The following is a 17,311-nucleotide window of genomic DNA, read 5'->3' as shown; positions in this document are numbered from 1 at the left end:
TTAAGGCGGTCTGTTTAGTAGTTTGTGAGATTATCAGAGTTCCTCCTACTTCGGCGGACAGGGTTGAGCCACTTCTCCCCCTTGTACTGTACATTTGGATTGACAGCACCGTTTTGCAGGGCTACAGCACCAATTCAATGTAAACACTGGCTTAAAAAAAACTTACTATTTTGAACTCAAATTAACCCTCATTAAACAGAAGGGAAATGAAAGAAGAAAAATGTGAGACCTGGCACACAATTGAAACATTATCCTCTAATCCAGGGACCTTGGCTAATGGGCAACCAGACTGATTAATAGAGGGTTGAGACTGGGGCTAAATCATTTTCTGACAGGAGTATGAACTCACCCCCACCACCACCGTCTCCATGCCACCCCAGCCCCCAGTGTAGCATTATCCCTGCTCTAATCAGAGAAATCTTTCCCAGTTGAGATGGTTTCAAATGGCCGTAAGGTCAGAGCGAGCATTTTTATCATTTGTGTATGACTTATTACATCAAGTATAATTCTTATGAAAAATGAATTTTGGTCAAGTTCGATTTGAGACCAGGATCTGCTGGCAGATATGAGTGAGTCCTCTGCTGCCAGATCATACTTGTTCAATTCACATTGCAATGTGCAAGGCATTAGTCAAGTCATTCGTGTTTCCCAGCATTCACTATTCTTGCATACACAAGCCACAGTGTGCCAGCAGAGCAATGTCTGTTTGTATATTAGTGAACAGCCATGAGCATTGAGGCCTGCTCAAAATGCAAGCTTTGTGGGCTGCCTAAAGCACCCGCGCTAAGTGAAAATGAGAGGTACGGGGGGGTGGCCACAAAATGACTTCATGAGGTCAACTTCTAGGAGGGAGAGATGTACTGTCTGATTCGTGGTTTGATTTCAGTAGCATCACATTCTTTAATAATTGTCTATGTCACAATTGTTTAATAAAGCCACAAAAAAGCAAGACTGTCAATCTTCACAGCAAACTACAAACAAACACCTCAATTATCCAACAGTGCGAAAATGCCCCCCCAAAAACTCACGACAAACATTCCCCCCTCCATTTTCTGAGCCGCTTCTACTCACAAGGGTGACAGGGTGTGCTAGAGTCTATCCCACCTGTCTTCGGGCAGTCGGCAGGGGACACCCTGAACTGGTTCCCAGCCAATCGCATGGCACACACAGACGAACAATCATTCAATCAAGCACAACTGTAATTCATGCCTTTGCAACATTTTGGATTGATTACTGTAATGCATTTCACTTTGGGGTCAGCCAGTCCTCCATTAAACATCTCCAGTTGGTTCAAAATGCTGCCGCTGGCCTCTAGACCAGTACTAAGTACTAAGAGTACGTAGTAAGTAGTAAGAGGGAGCACACAATTCCTACTCTGACATCCCTTCACTGGCTCCCTATCCATTTTAGAGTTCTTTTTAAGATTGTATTATTTGCTTTCAAATCTTTGAATGGCCTCACCCCACCATAACTCTCTGAGCTTGTCCACCCCTATGCACCTGTGCCTCAGGTCTGCGGACTGGACACTATTCGAGCTACCAAGGACTATGTGAAGGCTCAGAGGGGATAGAGCTTTTTCTGTTGCTGTTCCCTCACATTGGAATGACCTCTCACTGAACATAAGGCAATCCCCCTCACTGTCCATCTTTACAAACTCACTCCTATTCTTTGGCGTTTGACTCAGCATGAGACTTGATTTTTCTTATTTTACGTTTTTTGTGCTTTCTGCTGTCTTTGTTATTAACTTAATGTTTTGTTGTTTATATCATTTTTGCTCCATGTAGAGCACCTTGTATACAGTGGTGGTGGTTATGAAGTGCTCTATAAATACAACTGTCGTGACCAAAACTCTCCGCAGATCTTTTTTGTAGAATTTTGAGAACCAAAGTAAATAATGCCGGCACTATCAGTTGCCATTGTGTTCTGTTCCTCATTGGACAAGTGCTTTCCATTCTATTATCCTCATTGCACTTTCTTCCTCCCTCAGTGTCACAATATTCTTGTGGGAACTACGTATAGTTTCTTAAGGATTTGGCACACAAGAGGTTCAATACCCAAATAATACATTTTTGTATTATTTCTTTAGGTTACTCACTGAATAAAAGGGTGGTAGGTTTATACAGTACACCAGGGGTCACCAACCTTTTTGAAACCAATACCTTCTTAGCTACTGATTAATGCAGAGGGCTACCATTTTGACGGTATGCACTTTTTAAATAAATTTGCTCAAACTACCCACATATGTTATAATTAATGATATTCATTTCTGAGAAGACAATGATCACACTAATGATTTTTCACAATAATTATGAAACAGAAAATTATCAATTGGCCACACTTGACTGATAAATATCTGCCAGTTTTCACATTTTGAAATCATCGCTTCTACAATATTCCTGGAGAGTCACAGTGTCCAATTACTCATGAGCTATTTTTGGAATAGGCCCGCAGGCTACTCATGTTATCCTTGCTACCTGGTGCGTGTGGCCATCGTGCTGTTGACCCCCGCAGTATACTTCGCAGCAAGACCCGACATTATGGTCCAAACTGAAATAGAATTGGGTCCAGCACGTCTACAGATAAAACTCCTGTAATAGGTCCAATGAGAGCAGAAAGATGTGCCGAATGTTGTGGCCAGTTAAGAGTGCATGTTTTGAAAATCTGCTGACGAATATTTAGACTTTGCGATGGTAAACATTTAACAAGTTTAACATTTTTGATTGTGGGCCCTTACAGTTTTCCATGCAGATCAGGAAAAAAAAAACCTCTCTTAGCATCCCAGACCCCAGGATAATCTATTTTAGACATACGGTGATTGGGCTTTTTCTAACTTTCATCCCAAGTGTAAAACGAATGCTCAAATTCAACCCAATTATTGGTATGCACATACCCTACCAGGATAAACCAAGATAGACAACCAAGAACAACAAAATCCATGAAACCCTGTGCGGTCCAACCAATCAAATGATGAAAACACAAGTTGAGATTTATTCATATAGTTTCTCATCTTAAAAATCTTCCAACAATTCAACAAGTCTAAGTACATTTGAGGTGGATTTGTCACATAGAGGTCAATTTTGTACTGTGATGAAAAATAACTTGCTTGCTGATTGATTCTCCTTAGTTTAGACCAGAGGTGGGCAAACTACGGCCTGCGGGCCAAATCCGGCCCGTTGGTCTTTTTAATCCGGCCCGCCGAAGGTTGGTACGCAATCAAGGTTCGATGTCAACGACTGCATTCGTTTCATTTGGACTTGTAATGACAGGCATTTCAAAGCCAGGTGGCCAAGTCAAGCAAATCCTGTTCGATACGACGGAGTAAAAAAGTCTGAAAAACCTGCCAAAAAATGTAAAATGCTGCTTTTTAAATAAAGAAATCCAATTAATATTATGTCGAATTTAGTTCACCCTTTTGATCCGGCCCTCCATAATATTTTCTGGTTCTCATGTGGCCCTATGCAAAAATTAATTGCCCACCCCTGGTTTAGACCATGACGTGTTGAAAAGCCGGGTATAAATAAAATTACATTTGTGGTGTCCATTTCAAGAAAAGACACGATGAAAATGTGTTGTTAATCTATTCATTAAAACAGCTGAGCATAAATGTTACTTACAATGCTTGTAATGGGTTAATTTGTGATCAAAACATACCCTTTTGCAAAATATCAAGTGTTTCAGTCGATATCAAAGAGAATGTCTTTTGATGTCACTTGCGCCACAAAAGAACCAGCCGTAGTGCAGATCCACCGAATCACCAGCTCACAGGGTGGTAGCCTTGATGAATTGGCTTGATCACCAATCGGTGACTTGGATCTAAGACTAGTCAATGCAACTGGCTTTGGACTTAGTTGCTGTGCACCAAGGAGACGAAGAGAAGTAGTGAGCAGAGAGAGATGGCACCAGTCAGCACAGCTTTCACCAACAACACGGTCCAGCTGCCCAAGACGAAGGCATGGATGAACAACCTGCACGTACAGAGGTGGGGAGGGGGAAGGGGGGGGTTATCACATACAGTGCTCAAATGTAACACACACAGGGATTTTCGATACCACTTATTTTCAGACTGATACCAGTATGAGTACAATAAAAATCCAATCTTTATTTACACGGCGCTTTCCCAATAGCTTCAGCTGTAACAAAGCCTCTTACAGAATATTTAACATGAATTAACAATAGTCCACCCCAAAGGCTCACAGTGTGCTTTAAATTCAAAGTGCCATTTGGGCGAGCAAAGCCGAAATGAAAATGTCAGATTTTTTTTCTGCCTGAATGCTCACTGAGTTTCTCTTTTTTTGTTGTAAGAGGATAACGTGCCATTTGCCACGTCAGGGCGAGGTGGGACTACTCATAGTGCTGCCGGGAGTTCCGTCACCCCTCCCTCCCCACTTCAAACATGCAAGTACAGTACTCACCGACACCAATGACCGAAACTACTTGTACTTTTGTCGTATACATTTTAAATACATTTAAATTGAACCAATGATGGATAACATTATAGTATAGATTATATATTTTTAAAAAACAACAACAAAAACCCAAATGGCACAAGCCGGCCGGCGACCCTCGTGAGTACAGAGCGGTTCAGATAATGCATAGATGGATGTTAAAAGACAAATTGATGTAAAATAGACAAACACAGTGTTATCATGTTTAAAAGTTTTATTTTGTTACATGCTTGATTGACCTCTAGCGCGTGTGTTTATACAGCTTCTACACAACGGAGCACGGAGAATCAGGGGTCAATTTGAGGTGAATGTTAGCGCTTGTTAGCTGATAATACGGAAAGAAAGATTCAACTTCGGGCGGACAGGAAGTACAAGATGCGCTCCAGCATAATAAGATGTCCTTGAGCAAAGTTACAGAAGTATCAATTCATGGGAAGGTGTCCACTGAGGGGCGGGGGCCGAGAAGCGCAGCATGTAAAGGAAGGGAGGAGTGTTTTTCTGAGATGTCATTTGTAATTTGCACATACTGTCAATAAAGGCCAGCAGGAGTTGCGAGAGTTCGGGTTTCAGTTGGGGGAGCGAACACTTCATCGAAAACTGTGCCTCCTGCCAGCAGTAAAAGACAATTCCTTCCTGAGTTGAGTTATACATTACGTTATACATTTCATATTTTTGGACTATAATCTGCGCATTACCGCGATCGCTTGTTAAAATTATCCGTTGTATTATTTGCGTGCACGAACAGATGTATTGCAGAGGACGCAGCAGCCCGACTGTGTGTGTATAATGTTTGACGAACTGGAGACGAGCAGGCTGAGCAGTATGCCATAGAGCAGGTTCATGTCGGCGATAATGATGCGCTGATTGGCTCCTCTGAACTTAAGGTGTGCCCATACATCAGCGTCCCGCATTCAAAATGGATGATTGTGTCAGGAAACAGACGCATGCGCGACGCCACAGTGTGCTCACAGCTTCAGCACAGGAGAGCCGCACACAGACAATTAGACAAGACGAATCGTGGGAGGTTTCGATTGTGTGCAGTTTTGCTCCAGTCTACCCGGGAATCTTTGCAGCTGTTTAACAGCAGAACACCGCAACATGGTAAATGAAGATACCAATGGTATCCTCAAATAATTTTTGCATGCCTCAGACATTGCATTTACCTTTAGTGGAAGAACAGCACTGCACATTCCTGTGCTCCCTTGTGTCAGTATTTAAAATGCTTCTTAACTCCTCTTCTGATATATTTTTCAGTGATTTCAGAGGGGATGTGAAAAGGGGAATTGTATAAATTAAAATAATATTTTTGTTTTAATGTTTAGTATTTATTTTGGCAAAATTAGTATTTTGTTTTGCTTTTGTTAAATTAAGGGGAAAAAAAGACAACTACTGTTTAACAAAGTTAAAGTAAAAATGTCTTATTTCCCTAAAAGAGCTATTTCTATTATTATGCAGGCACAACTTAACAAAATAAAAGAGTTCCTCTGCCTCAACACAATACATTATTTGCTGTGTACTGGCAAAGTGAATAATTGTTATTTTCATGCACCCCATTATTGGTTGGTTGTGAGGAGTGTTGATTTGTATAAGCTTGGCTTGACCATACTAAATGGGCATATAGCCCTGCTCCCCATGACCACCGTGCATGGGACTGGACCTTGGTCTTATAAAAAAACTAAAAAAAATAAAGAAGTGGACCGACAGCATTTCTAGTTGAGGACCACTGCTCTAAATTGTCCCTAGGTGTGAGTGTGAGCGGGAACGGTTGTACGTCTATGTGTGCCCTGTGATTGGCCGGCAACCAGTTCAGGGTAGACCCAGTCTACTGCCCCAGGACAGCTGGGATAGGCTTCAGCACGCCGGCAACTCTCGTCAGAATAAGCTGCTCGGATCACGGATGGATGGATGTATTGGATTGGATTGGATTTCAATTTTGTGAAGTCAGCTACCATGTCTCGAAGCAATGTGAGATTCTTCTGTATCTTACAAGGGTGTTCCCATTACATTTTAAAGGGAACTAAAACCTAAAAGACATCTTAGAAATAACTCAACACTTTATAAATTAACAGTACCTGAATGCTTTATCATCTGGATGTGATCCAGGCTGCCCATTTCCACATGTGGGAAAATCTCGGTGGACAGGTTTGATGCTCTCTATGCTCTTGTTTGATGTAAATGCCGCAATGAGTGGGTTGTAGATGCACTTACTCCATTAAGAAGGACTTGTAGACACAGAGGGCCAGCAGCACAGTGACGGGGAACCTGAAGCTCTTGGGAAGGTCGTAGCGTGTAAACATCCACACTACAGCTGCCATAGCAATATAATGGACCTATAAACAGACAGAATCAAGAGAAATGAAGCCATTTTGAGAATGTGCTTGGCGGACCACGGAGAGGAACTATCTTTTCACACATTCCTATTATTGAAAAATGGAATCAGAAGCATTTGTGGCCAGTGCTACTGCGAAGAAAAAGAAAGTGGCAAAAGGAGACCCCGAGTGGATGAGAACATGAATGACAGATGTACTCACCAAACTAATATTGGAGTCAAAGCTCATCTGGATATATTTCCAATCAAACTCGATCCCTCTGGCCCCGACCCAAAGAGGAAGACATCTGCACAAGCACATGCAGAGACTTTGATATGTCCACACGGTTGATGAAACTGAGCTGTTTGTTTAAGTGGTATTTGGTTACGTTTTGTGGGGAAGAAAAAAAAAAAGCCGACAATGCTTACCTCGACATTACAAGTTCGGCGGTTGCCCAGCCCATGGCGGCTACCATGATTTTGTACTCTCCTTTGCCGGCATTTCGTGACATGACGAGATGGAGGCCCAGCAGGTCTGCAAGGTCCACTGTTGCTTTCATAAATTCCTGACACAAGCATACAGCCATCTAAAACCTTTGGTACACCTGTACTTTCCTATTAAAATGTAATAAATGAGCTGTATCCAAAAATAAATAAATGAATAAATCACGCTTTACAGGTATAATTAAGCTGGTTTAGCTCCGAGACATTACATCTACAGTACCGGTATATGAATTTTTGGTGAGGTAATGGTGTCGGTTTGGACCGGTGTACTGCAACATACTGTGAACGGTTTCTAATATTTGAGGGTAACCAACATTTTTTAAACTCCTCTGTGTGGTGCAGTGCAGAGCTATTCTTGAATTTGAATTAAAATAGGGCATTTTGATACGATTCTTCTGTGCTGGATATGACATTTTGCTTGGAAGGCTCTTCGCTGGTCCGTTGAATATTTTATTGTTACATTAGTCTCGAAAAAAAAAAAGGTCTTGCCGGCCTTAACCTGAAACTCGGCCACGGGAGATCCGATTTATCTTTTGGTCCATGCACAAATAACGTGGATCATGGAATTTATCATCACTTGTCATCATTAGAGTCTGCTTGCATTGACGCCACATGGGGGTGACAAACTCGACAGATTCAACTGACAGGAGAGAGAAAAAACTCGCCCTGCATGACGAATGGCATTTGTGTTTCGCTCTTTTCACTCTTATCTTGCGTTCGAACCATAAGAAAAATGTGGTTAAATTAGGTATTTGTGCTCCGTTGGAATAATTTGAATTGACCAGTTACAAATTGTTTGGCTTTTGTTTAATGTTTTATTTCATTGTCATTTGACTTGAAGCATTATTTGAAAAATATTTCAGCATCTAGGCTTCATAAGTTGTCTTGCTTGTGACCTGTTGTAAAGCTAGGGTAGCTGCCGGGCGGCGGTGTTGACGTAAGGTTCATTAGGAAGACAGTCGGGCATGGAGCAACAACTTTTCTGACCATCTAAACGTGTTAAATGTGCTCACGTTACACGACCCAGTTTATAATTTTTTTCGGGGGGTTAACACCTTAATAATTTGTGTTTAGAAGGACCCAAAAGGAATTCAAGCAAAGCCTTTTTTGTTCAACTACAACGGCATTGTTCTTTTGTTTTCGTCGTGGCCCGTCGACAAAAGGCTCGAGTTAGAATCTTTATTCCCTGCTGACGTTGTGACAAACGGACAGTAAATTGCCGCTTATAGCTTGTTTCAAGCTACTGGGAGGGCGTCTGGAGGAAAAATAATCTCATTCTTTAAATATGTGTTAACGTGGTATTGGTAACTGGTAACTAGTCATCAAGTATCAGGTACAACTTTATTGTCACATACAGCACAGATGAAATTTCCGCCCTCTTAAACAGACAACAAGAGGAGCCGCTGTGGGTGCCCGCGCCGCCATCATTTACAATGTGGATAATAATTAAGCAGGATATGGCTAATGTCAGTGTAATCATGTCAAAATAGCTGTTCCCTGGTTGCAGTATGGCGTAATCCAACTATTTGCTTTAATTGCTTTCAATCTAGTCAATTGTGCAAATGCGCCTATTGTTGTGGGCTAGTGAGTACAATGTCAGTTTCACACTTACCCCAACAAAGTCATAAACTCCAGCTCCTCCTTCCCAGGTGGGGAAAAAAGTCGCAAGGAACAACATCTGGCAAATACGAGAACAGCAAAAAAAAACCATTAATATTTTCTGTGCAACCTAGCTCAGTGGTTCACAACCTTTTAGGGGTGCACCTGCATATTTCTGATTGACCCGAAGTCAATAAAGTCAAAATATGAGCTTTCAGTGGTAACTTCCAGAGCAAACCGTATGTTTCACAATAAGAAATGATTGGTCTGAGTCCACTAAAACACATCATCATCATTTGGAAAAAAAAATGCAGATCATCTCATGTCATGCAGTAACTTTCAGAATTCTAATGGGAGCAAGATCTCTGATTAAAATACAATGACTTATACTTGTGAAACAGAAGAAATAAGAGGAAAAAAAGTCATGTTAACCTCTGTAGTTTTGGTAGACAAAGGTCTCTGAACCATTGGACTAAAATAATCCTATTTTGAAAAAAAAAAAAGGCACAGGAGCTTTTCAAAAAGAATTACATTGTAAACAACAAGGTGTCCATGGTCCATGTCCTGGTTGACCAACACTACCGGTAATCTACCTGACCTGACATCATGATACATTTTCCTCATTTAGCCTCAAGAGGAAGACCAAACTAGAGAGTTTACTCACTTTGCAGAGCTGGACAAAAAGGTAGGTAGCTCCAGCCTGGACACACTTCCAGAAAGCGTTGTATTCTGAACTAAAAATCAGATACAAAGGGTGAATAAGACAATATGTTATTAAGGAAAGAACGTCTCCATAAAATCGTACAATATAACAGATTAAACAATGGAGAACCCACGGGGTCAAATTTGGCCCCTATAATTTCTGCTACTCAAATGCTACCCTTAAATCCCAAAGGGTCAAATTTGGCCCTTATCGTAAATTAGGAATAACGCATTAAATATTTGAAAAAACATATCATTTGGTGTTTGGTGAACATGAAAGAAGAAAAAGAAGAAAAGGGTTCTTGGGTTCTCCAGGGTTAAGCCCCAAATGGCTTGTGAAGATTAAGTACCACCATTTCCACGAAATACTAAGAGGATTTGGCAGAGATTCACAAAGATCTGACATTACTAAACTAAGCAGACCCTTTTGTTTCTATGAGAAGGAAATGCAACGCGAGACCAGCATGTAAAATAACTATCAATAATATCGTAAAATAACAACTAATGCTTCAATGTGGGTAAATAGTATCATAAAAGTACAGTATGTGAAAAATGTCTTGATGATGTGCACAAACCATCGATTTCCAGGTATAAGAAGCATTTGGACACAATGATGTGATGCTGATGAAATGGTTCCAGACGTCAAATTATGCTTCATACAGCTCAACGGTACACATCTTGAGATGCCGGAATTTGAAGTTTACCAAAATAATACTGTTCAATAAGCCTAAAGCCAAAGATTATTGCAAATAATTATCATGGTATCACCCAAGCTGGGGATTGCCATTATATGCTCATTAATTACTCTTTTAAAAATAATAAATATGTTGTCATTTTCTCATTATCTCAAGATACTATATCCCAATAATTTGTCATAAATCGTTAGCGGGCTCTTTCAAATGGTACATGTTTATTTAAAATTGGAGCAACTTGAAATTGTTCTTCGCGTACTTGAATTTTATTACTCTCATTGGAAACATTTTCTGTGGATGCTTCGATTATATTTGCAGATATAAAAGACATACTTACAGGCCGCTGCACTTGTATGTTATAAAGTAAGGGAAATACGCCAAAGCAAAGCAATTTCCAAAATGAAACAGGGTCATGACGGTCAGTCAGATGATCAGGTGGCCTGTAGAAATACTGTATTTGAAAAAATATATATATATATATATATAAGTCAATGCTGTACTACAAATGTGCAAGGACATTCACCATGTGTGGTCACAAGACTCGGCCGATATTTAATATTACAACTCAACATTTACAATCCACGCGGAAGGTGAATTCATCTGGATTCGGTTGGATAAGGCAGATTTATCTGTGGGATAAGGCACCTCGATGCCACTTCCAAAACGAGTCGCGCGTATGTCCACCGAGCCACAGACACTCTCCACGAGACGGATACACGCATATTCATCTCAATGTCCCCACAGACAATCACATTAATGTGTTTGTACCACAAAATGTAACATTAGTAAAACTACACTTACAACAAGGAGAAGCAGGACGCCGTGCGTTACCGGAAGTTAGTGTTGTTCTACTTTAAAATCCCTCCGACTGAGTTTCCGCTGGGTCTCAATGACAGCGAGAAATAACCACCAGAGGGCGCCGGATCAGACCAAGCCTTAATTTTTTGTTGTTGAGAGAAATAACCACCAGAGGGCGCCAGATCAGACCGCGCTTTCATTTTTTTTAGCACGACTCCCTCGCCATCTCGCCGTCACATCTTGCGTTCATTTGTATTCCAGGGCCGCTGTGGCAAAACTCTCTGGAAGGCAGTGAGGAGTAGGACCACAAGCGCGAAGGGAGAGTCGCATTAATTCCTGTGTCGTGATTTACTATCTGCAGTGAGACTGTACAAAAGGCCACAGTCATGTATTGTTGCAGGGGTGCCCATTAGGTAGATCCTGATCTACCGGTAGATCTAAGACAGGTCCCAAGTAGATCCGAGAAGTGTCGAGGAGAAAAAAAACCCCAACCATTTGTGTGTCTTTGTACATGTTAGTAATATATATTTTTTGTGTTCATGTACGCTGCACCCTAATCATCCTATCAGTCTCATTTTCACACAAAAAAAACAAAATAAAAAAAATAAAATAAAGCAGGTAAATCTTGAATTTACGGTGGCGCGTGAGTACGTCACTGGAAGTTGTTTGCGCTCAGCAGTCTGCAATTGCAGCTTGTAATCAGAGCTGTTGCGCTCCATCTTTTATCGTCATAATTCTCATTCAGAGTTTGCTTCGTGTACAATTCACTGAGGGCAAGGGCAAAGAATAGGAATCTCGGAGGGCCCAGGAAAGCACTTTAAAACTGTACGTGTGAGCTACGATAGTTAACAGGCTGCAAAATTGCATCGCATGCCTCAGTCATGGAGTTCATGTGTGCGTGTGTGCGCACGTGCCGGTAAGGGTAGATCCCGGGCGGTTAGTTGATCGGAAAGTAGATCTTCGGTCCAAAAAGTTTGGGCACCCCTGGTTTAGGGAAATATGTTCATCTGTATAATTTGTGTGCCTTGAATTATATTTAATGTGTATGCATTTATACAACGTTGTTGTTTATAGAACATTGCACATAAGCAGTGGCACGTGTGGCTGGAGCAGCGTAGTAATGTACGGTAGTCAGAAGTTTTAAAGATAACGTGCAGAGTATTGTGAGTTCATTCAGTGATGTCCGTATATGACGACTAGTGTCATCATCCATATACACATGCATGCAAAGACATTGTCATAGTTAGCCATTCCATCCAATTGTCTGAACCGCTTTATCCCCACAAGGGTCTCACGCTCAACCATCTTTGGGCAGTAGGCGGGGCGCACCCGGAACGGATTAACGTGCCAGCCAATCGCAAAGCACAATTAATCACGTCAGACCACACCGTAGCCAGATTTTGAACTGATCGACGTGTCACAGACAAATTTAAGTGTCTCGAAGCCGATTTTGAGTTGACTTGACACGTGAAGGGAGCCGTTGTTTATTTTAATTAGAAAGGGAAATATGAATGAAAATAGCATCCGCAAGGCCTTTTTAAATTTAAAATTAATCTCTTGCTCATTTGGTGCTTTTTATTCAGTTTAATGCAGAGTTCCAGCGGAATATGAACCTAGCAGTGCCCAACACATTCTATGCTGGGTTTGACAGCAGCATTGCGTGTCTGATGACCTTATTCAGACAGGAGGCATCAAGAACTGGCAAAAAGGGAAATCCACAAGCTGAAAATTTCAAACACACAATGAAGCGGTAAACCGATTTAGACTGGTGAACACAATTTTTGTTGAGTTAGGTCAGATGGCTGCTTTAACCCTTAGGTCCTTCGAAACAAAACCCCCTAAGTTACGCGTTTTACAATTTTGGAAATTATGTATGTTGTGTTATACAAACATTATTTTTTTTTTCAAACACTCAAAATGTTCAGAGGCATCTGTGCTATCCATGCATATATAGTTCCATCCATCCATCTATCCATCATCTACCGCTTATCCGGGGCCGGAGTCCTACCTCCACTGGAAACGATTCCGACTTACTGCCGGCAATGCGAACCAAACTCTGACATCGGTGGTATAGTGACCGAACAGCCCGTATCAGGGGTTCGGTACTCCATACCCACGAAGCACCCCCCACAGAACTCCCCGAGGGACACGGTCAAACGCCTTCTCCAAGTCCACAAAACACATGTAGACTGGTTGGGCGAATTCCCACATACCCTCAAGGACCCTGCTAAGGGTGTAGAGCTGGTCCACTGTTCCACGGCCGGGACGAAAACCACACTGCTCCTCCTCAATCTGAGGCTCGACTTCCTGACGGACCCTCCTCTCCAGCACCCCTGAATAGACCTTACCAGGGAGGCTGAGGAGTGTGATCCCTCTGTAGTTGGAACACACCCTCCGGTCCCCCTTTTTAAAAAGAGGGACTACCACCCCGGTCTGCCAATCCAGAGGCACTTTCCCTGTTGTCCACGCGATGTTGCAGAGGCGTGTCAACCAGGACAGCCCCACAACATCCAGAGCCTTGAGGAACTCCGGGCGGATCTCATCCACCCCTGGGGCCTTGCCACCGAGGAGCTTTTTAACCACATCGGTGACTTCAACCACAGAGATAGGAGAGCCCACCTCAGAATCCCCGGGCTCTGCTTCCTCCAAGGAAGGCGTGTTGGTGGAGTTGAGGAGGTCTTCGAAGTACTCTGCCCACCGGTTCACAACGTCCCGAGTCGAAGTCAGCAGCGCCCCATCCCCACTGTACACAGTGTTAGTGGTGCACTGCTTCCCCCTCCTGAGACGTCGGATGGTGGACCAGAATTTCCTCGAAGCCGTCCGGAAGTCGGCTTCCATGGCCTCACCGAACTCTTCCCACGCTCGGGTTTTTGCCTCGGCGACCACCGAAGCCGCGGCCCGCTTGGCCAATCGATACCCGTCAGCTGCCTCTGGGGTCCCACAGGCCATAAAGGCTCGATAGGACTCCTTCTTCAGCTTGACGGCATCCCTTACTGCTGGTGTCCACCAGCGAGTACGGGGGATCACCAGGTGGTGATCAGTTGACAGCTCCGCCCCTCTCTTCACCCAAGTGTCCAGAACATGCGGCCGCAAATCCGATGATACCACAACAAAGTCGATCATCGAACTGCGACCTAGGGTGTCCTGGTGCCAAGTGCACATATGGACACCCTTATGTTTGAACAAGGTGTTCGTTATGGACAATCCGTGACGAGCACATAAGTCCAATAACAAAACACCACTCGGGTTCAGATCGGGGGGGCCGTTCCTCCCAATCACGCCCCTCCAGGTCTCACTGTCATTGCCCACGTGAGCATTGAAGTCCCCCAGCAGAACAAGGGAGTCCCCAGCAGGAGTACTCTCCAGCACACCCTCCAAGGACTCCAAAAAGGGTGGGTATGCTGAGCTGCCGTTTGGTGCATATGCACAAACAACAGTCAGGACCCGTCCCCCCACCCGCAGGCGGAGGGAGGCAACCCTCTCGTCTACCGGTGTGAACCCCAATGTACAGGCACTGAGCCGGGGGGCAATGAGTATGCCCACACCTGCTCTGCGCCTCTCACCGTGAGCAACTCCAGAGTGGAAGAGAGTCCAACCCCTCTCGAGAGAACTGGTACCAGAACCCAGGCTGTGTGTGGAGGCAAGTCCGACTATATCCAGTCGGAAATTCTCTGCCTCACACACCAGCTCGGGCTCCTTCCCTACCAGAGAGGTGACATTCCATGTCCCAAGAGCTAGCTTCTGCAGCCGAGGATCGGACCGCCAGGGTCCCCGCCTTTGGCTGCCGCCCAGCTCACATTGCACCCGACCCCTTTGGCCCCTCTCATGGGTGGTGAGCCCATGGGAAGGGGGACCCACGTTGCCTCTTCGGGCTGTGCCCGGCCGGGCCCCATGGGTGTAGGCCCGGCCACCAGGCGCTTGCCAACGAGCCCCACCTCCAGGCCTGGCTCCAGAGGGGGGCCCCGGTGACCCGCGTCCGGGCAAGGGAAACCTTGGTCCATATATTTTGCTCATCATAAGGGGTCTTTGAGCCGTGCTTTGTCTGGCCCCTCACCTAGAACCTGTTTGCCATGGGTGACCCTGCCAGGGGCATAAAGCCCCAGACAACTTAGCTTCTAGGATCATTGGGACACACAAACCCCTCCACCACGGTAAGGTGACGACTCACGGAGGGGACATATATAGTTTTTATTAGTTATTTGGGATTTTCCATTCATTATTTTTTGCAAAAGGAAAAAAAAAATTGTGTCTGGAGGTCCCAACCAAGCCCTACTAACAATCCCGACCGGACGTGTTCATGTAAAATGCATTTGTTTGAGGCCTCCTGCAAAAAGGCAAACTCATTTCCAATCCTCTGGCGCCACCTAAAAGTTGCACAATTGGAATGACCTCAACCCAACAATGTGGCATGCATACGTTTGTCCAAGCGAAAACAAAGCGATTGACGTAAAAATCGCGTGAAATGCATGTTTACACATTAGGTTTACGATGCATTCAAAAATATGAATTATAATGGGTCTCTATTGTGCAAAATATGTAAATTGTGAAGATTACGGAATCAAAACCTTTTTTTATTATTGCTGCAATGCCTGAGAATTATCAGCCGGTGGCGTCATGAAATTTCTGCCATTTTAGAACCCCCCCCCATACGTTTCAGCTCTCTCGTGTTTTTCCGAACGCCTTTGCCTTTGATTCAAAGACATAATTTTGCATTTATCGCAAACAATGGACTACGAGGGTTAAATTAATTTTTGGGTGCAGAATCCAAAACTGATCTAAGTTTTACTCCACCACATCAAGTTTTTGAGCAAGAGGATCCCCGTTTTCTTAAATGTGAAACAAATAATGTAATAACATATATAATAATAATAATAAAAAACATTTGAACGCCCAAGGTAACAAGGTGACGAGAAAAGCCAGCACGAAGCCTCTTAATTCCTACTATGCTACCTTTTTGTTTGGAGATCCTTATATTGCAGACCTTTTGGGTGCTACACACACCTCTCATCTAGGGTGACCAACCGTCCTCCGTAACGCATGCACATATAGCGTTTGAAGCTCAATCCACGTGTTCCGCAAATTGAGGGTGTATGCCGCAAAATGCTTGCTCTAATAACAAACTTGGTCACAATACCGCTCCAAGCCCGTGGCAACCAAATTAATATTATTTGACAGCTCAGCACAGCTCTGTTGCTGTTGTGCAACTTCCAACTGGGTCCCAAAACGGCTTCTAAAGCTGCAGCGAACCGGGTACCTGCAGACCCAGTTGTCGGCTGTTGACTGGGAACTGTTCGTAGCCCAAAGGCACGCCCAATACCGCTTGGAGGTCGTTCCCGAGTTGGGCCTCTGTTGCTGTTGAACTTAGTTGTGAACAGCTGACTGCGGTGACAGGTTCCCATTAATCACATGCAGAATCAGAATCATCTTTATTGGCCAAGTATTTAAATCACCCAATTTGAATTTGTGTCCATTAGTATGAATTACACTAGTATTGCAGTAACAACCAACTACAAGAAAAAAAAACACATGAGTATATAGGTATATAGGTGTCTATATAGGTAGACATTCTGTAATTTAAGAGTACCATTGTGTAGTAGCACCACCCGATGACAGGTGTGCGACAATGTGCAGAGTCATCAAGCAGAGATAAAGTGATCGGTGGTGAGGTACTTATACTATGACGGTTGTGTAATTGGTGCAGATAATCATTACACCAGTTATAAGTGACCAGTAGCAGGAATTCTAGTACAACTTTAGGTGTGCAATTCTGGAAAAAGTCCTTGAGCTTAAAAGTGTTTAGTGCTGTGGAATGCTTTTTGTTGTTATGACATGCATGCACATGCAGCAAAAAATAGACAAGTCAATTTCTGACTTTATTCTGGGAAAAATTCTGAGATAAAAGTTTCTCTTCATTGGCTGTAATCTTCGTCCGTAGATAGTATTGGGTAAACCACTATCAGTGAATTTGCCCGTGGGCTGAAATCAGTGTCGCCACCAGGCTGAGTAGTGTCCCATATTGTCCATCAGAAACATACCCCTTGAACCTCACTGGGCTTATAAGCAGGTGGTCACCCTTTTCTCACCACATTGTCTCAATTGCAACTGCATTAACAAATTGCCACATTGCTGGAGATTAGTCCAATTATAACATTGGGCTGAAAGCATGCACAGTTGCCTTTTTATTTAATTTTTTAAGCCACTTTCCTGAAAGTGGCTGAATCATCTATACATGCATCTGTAAATAAACAGGACAAGTACACAGC

General features: G+C 43.3%; 1 protein-coding gene across 2 annotated transcripts; it reads right to left on the bottom strand.

Annotated features, from left to right (window-relative positions):
* Positions 1-2,970: 2,970 nt before the first annotated feature.
* On the bottom strand, positions 2,971-11,161 carry tmem147 (transmembrane protein 147). 2 transcript variants are annotated; one of them, XM_052064861.1, is made up of 8 exons: positions 11,052-11,161; positions 10,588-10,701; positions 9,521-9,590; positions 8,870-8,935; positions 7,183-7,319; positions 6,977-7,061; positions 6,654-6,775; positions 2,971-3,965 (listed from the first exon to the last, which is right to left on the bottom strand). In XM_052064861.1, the coding sequence occupies exons 2-8, from the start codon at positions 10,662-10,664 to the stop codon at positions 3,845-3,847; spliced, it is 678 nt and encodes a 225-aa protein (XP_051920821.1). In that variant the 5' UTR covers positions 10,665-10,701; positions 11,052-11,161; the 3' UTR covers positions 2,971-3,844. The 2 variants fall into 2 exon arrangements, with proteins under 2 accessions (XP_051920821.1, XP_051920822.1); XM_052064862.1 differs by having other exon boundaries at positions 10,588-10,690; positions 11,052-11,156.
* Between the last annotated feature and the right edge of the window lie 6,150 nt (positions 11,162-17,311).

The sequence above is a fragment of the Hippocampus zosterae genome, chromosome 5 (assembly GCF_025434085.1).
Source record: "Hippocampus zosterae strain Florida chromosome 5, ASM2543408v3, whole genome shotgun sequence".
NCBI classification, from domain to species: domain Eukaryota; kingdom Metazoa; phylum Chordata; class Actinopteri; order Syngnathiformes; family Syngnathidae; genus Hippocampus; species Hippocampus zosterae.
The sequence above is the reverse complement of the archived record's forward strand: the minus strand, read 5'-3'. Positions and strand labels throughout refer to the sequence as shown.

What these genes read in the sequence shown, in the direction of transcription:
- tmem147 (XM_052064861.1), bottom strand. Translation starts at nt 10,664, where the DNA reads ATGACCCTGTTTCATTTTGGAAATTGCTTTGCTTTGGCGTATTTCCCT. An exon ending in TTTTTGTCCAGCTCTGCAAA is followed by an intron (nt 8,936 to 9,520) that starts GTGAGTAAACTC and finishes CGTATTTGCCAG; the next exon opens with ATGTTGTTCCTTGCGACTTT. An exon ending in GCCGAACTTGTAATGTCGAG is followed by an intron (nt 7,062 to 7,182) that starts GTAAGCATTGTC and finishes GTGCTTGTGCAG; the next exon opens with ATGTCTTCCTCTTTGGGTCG.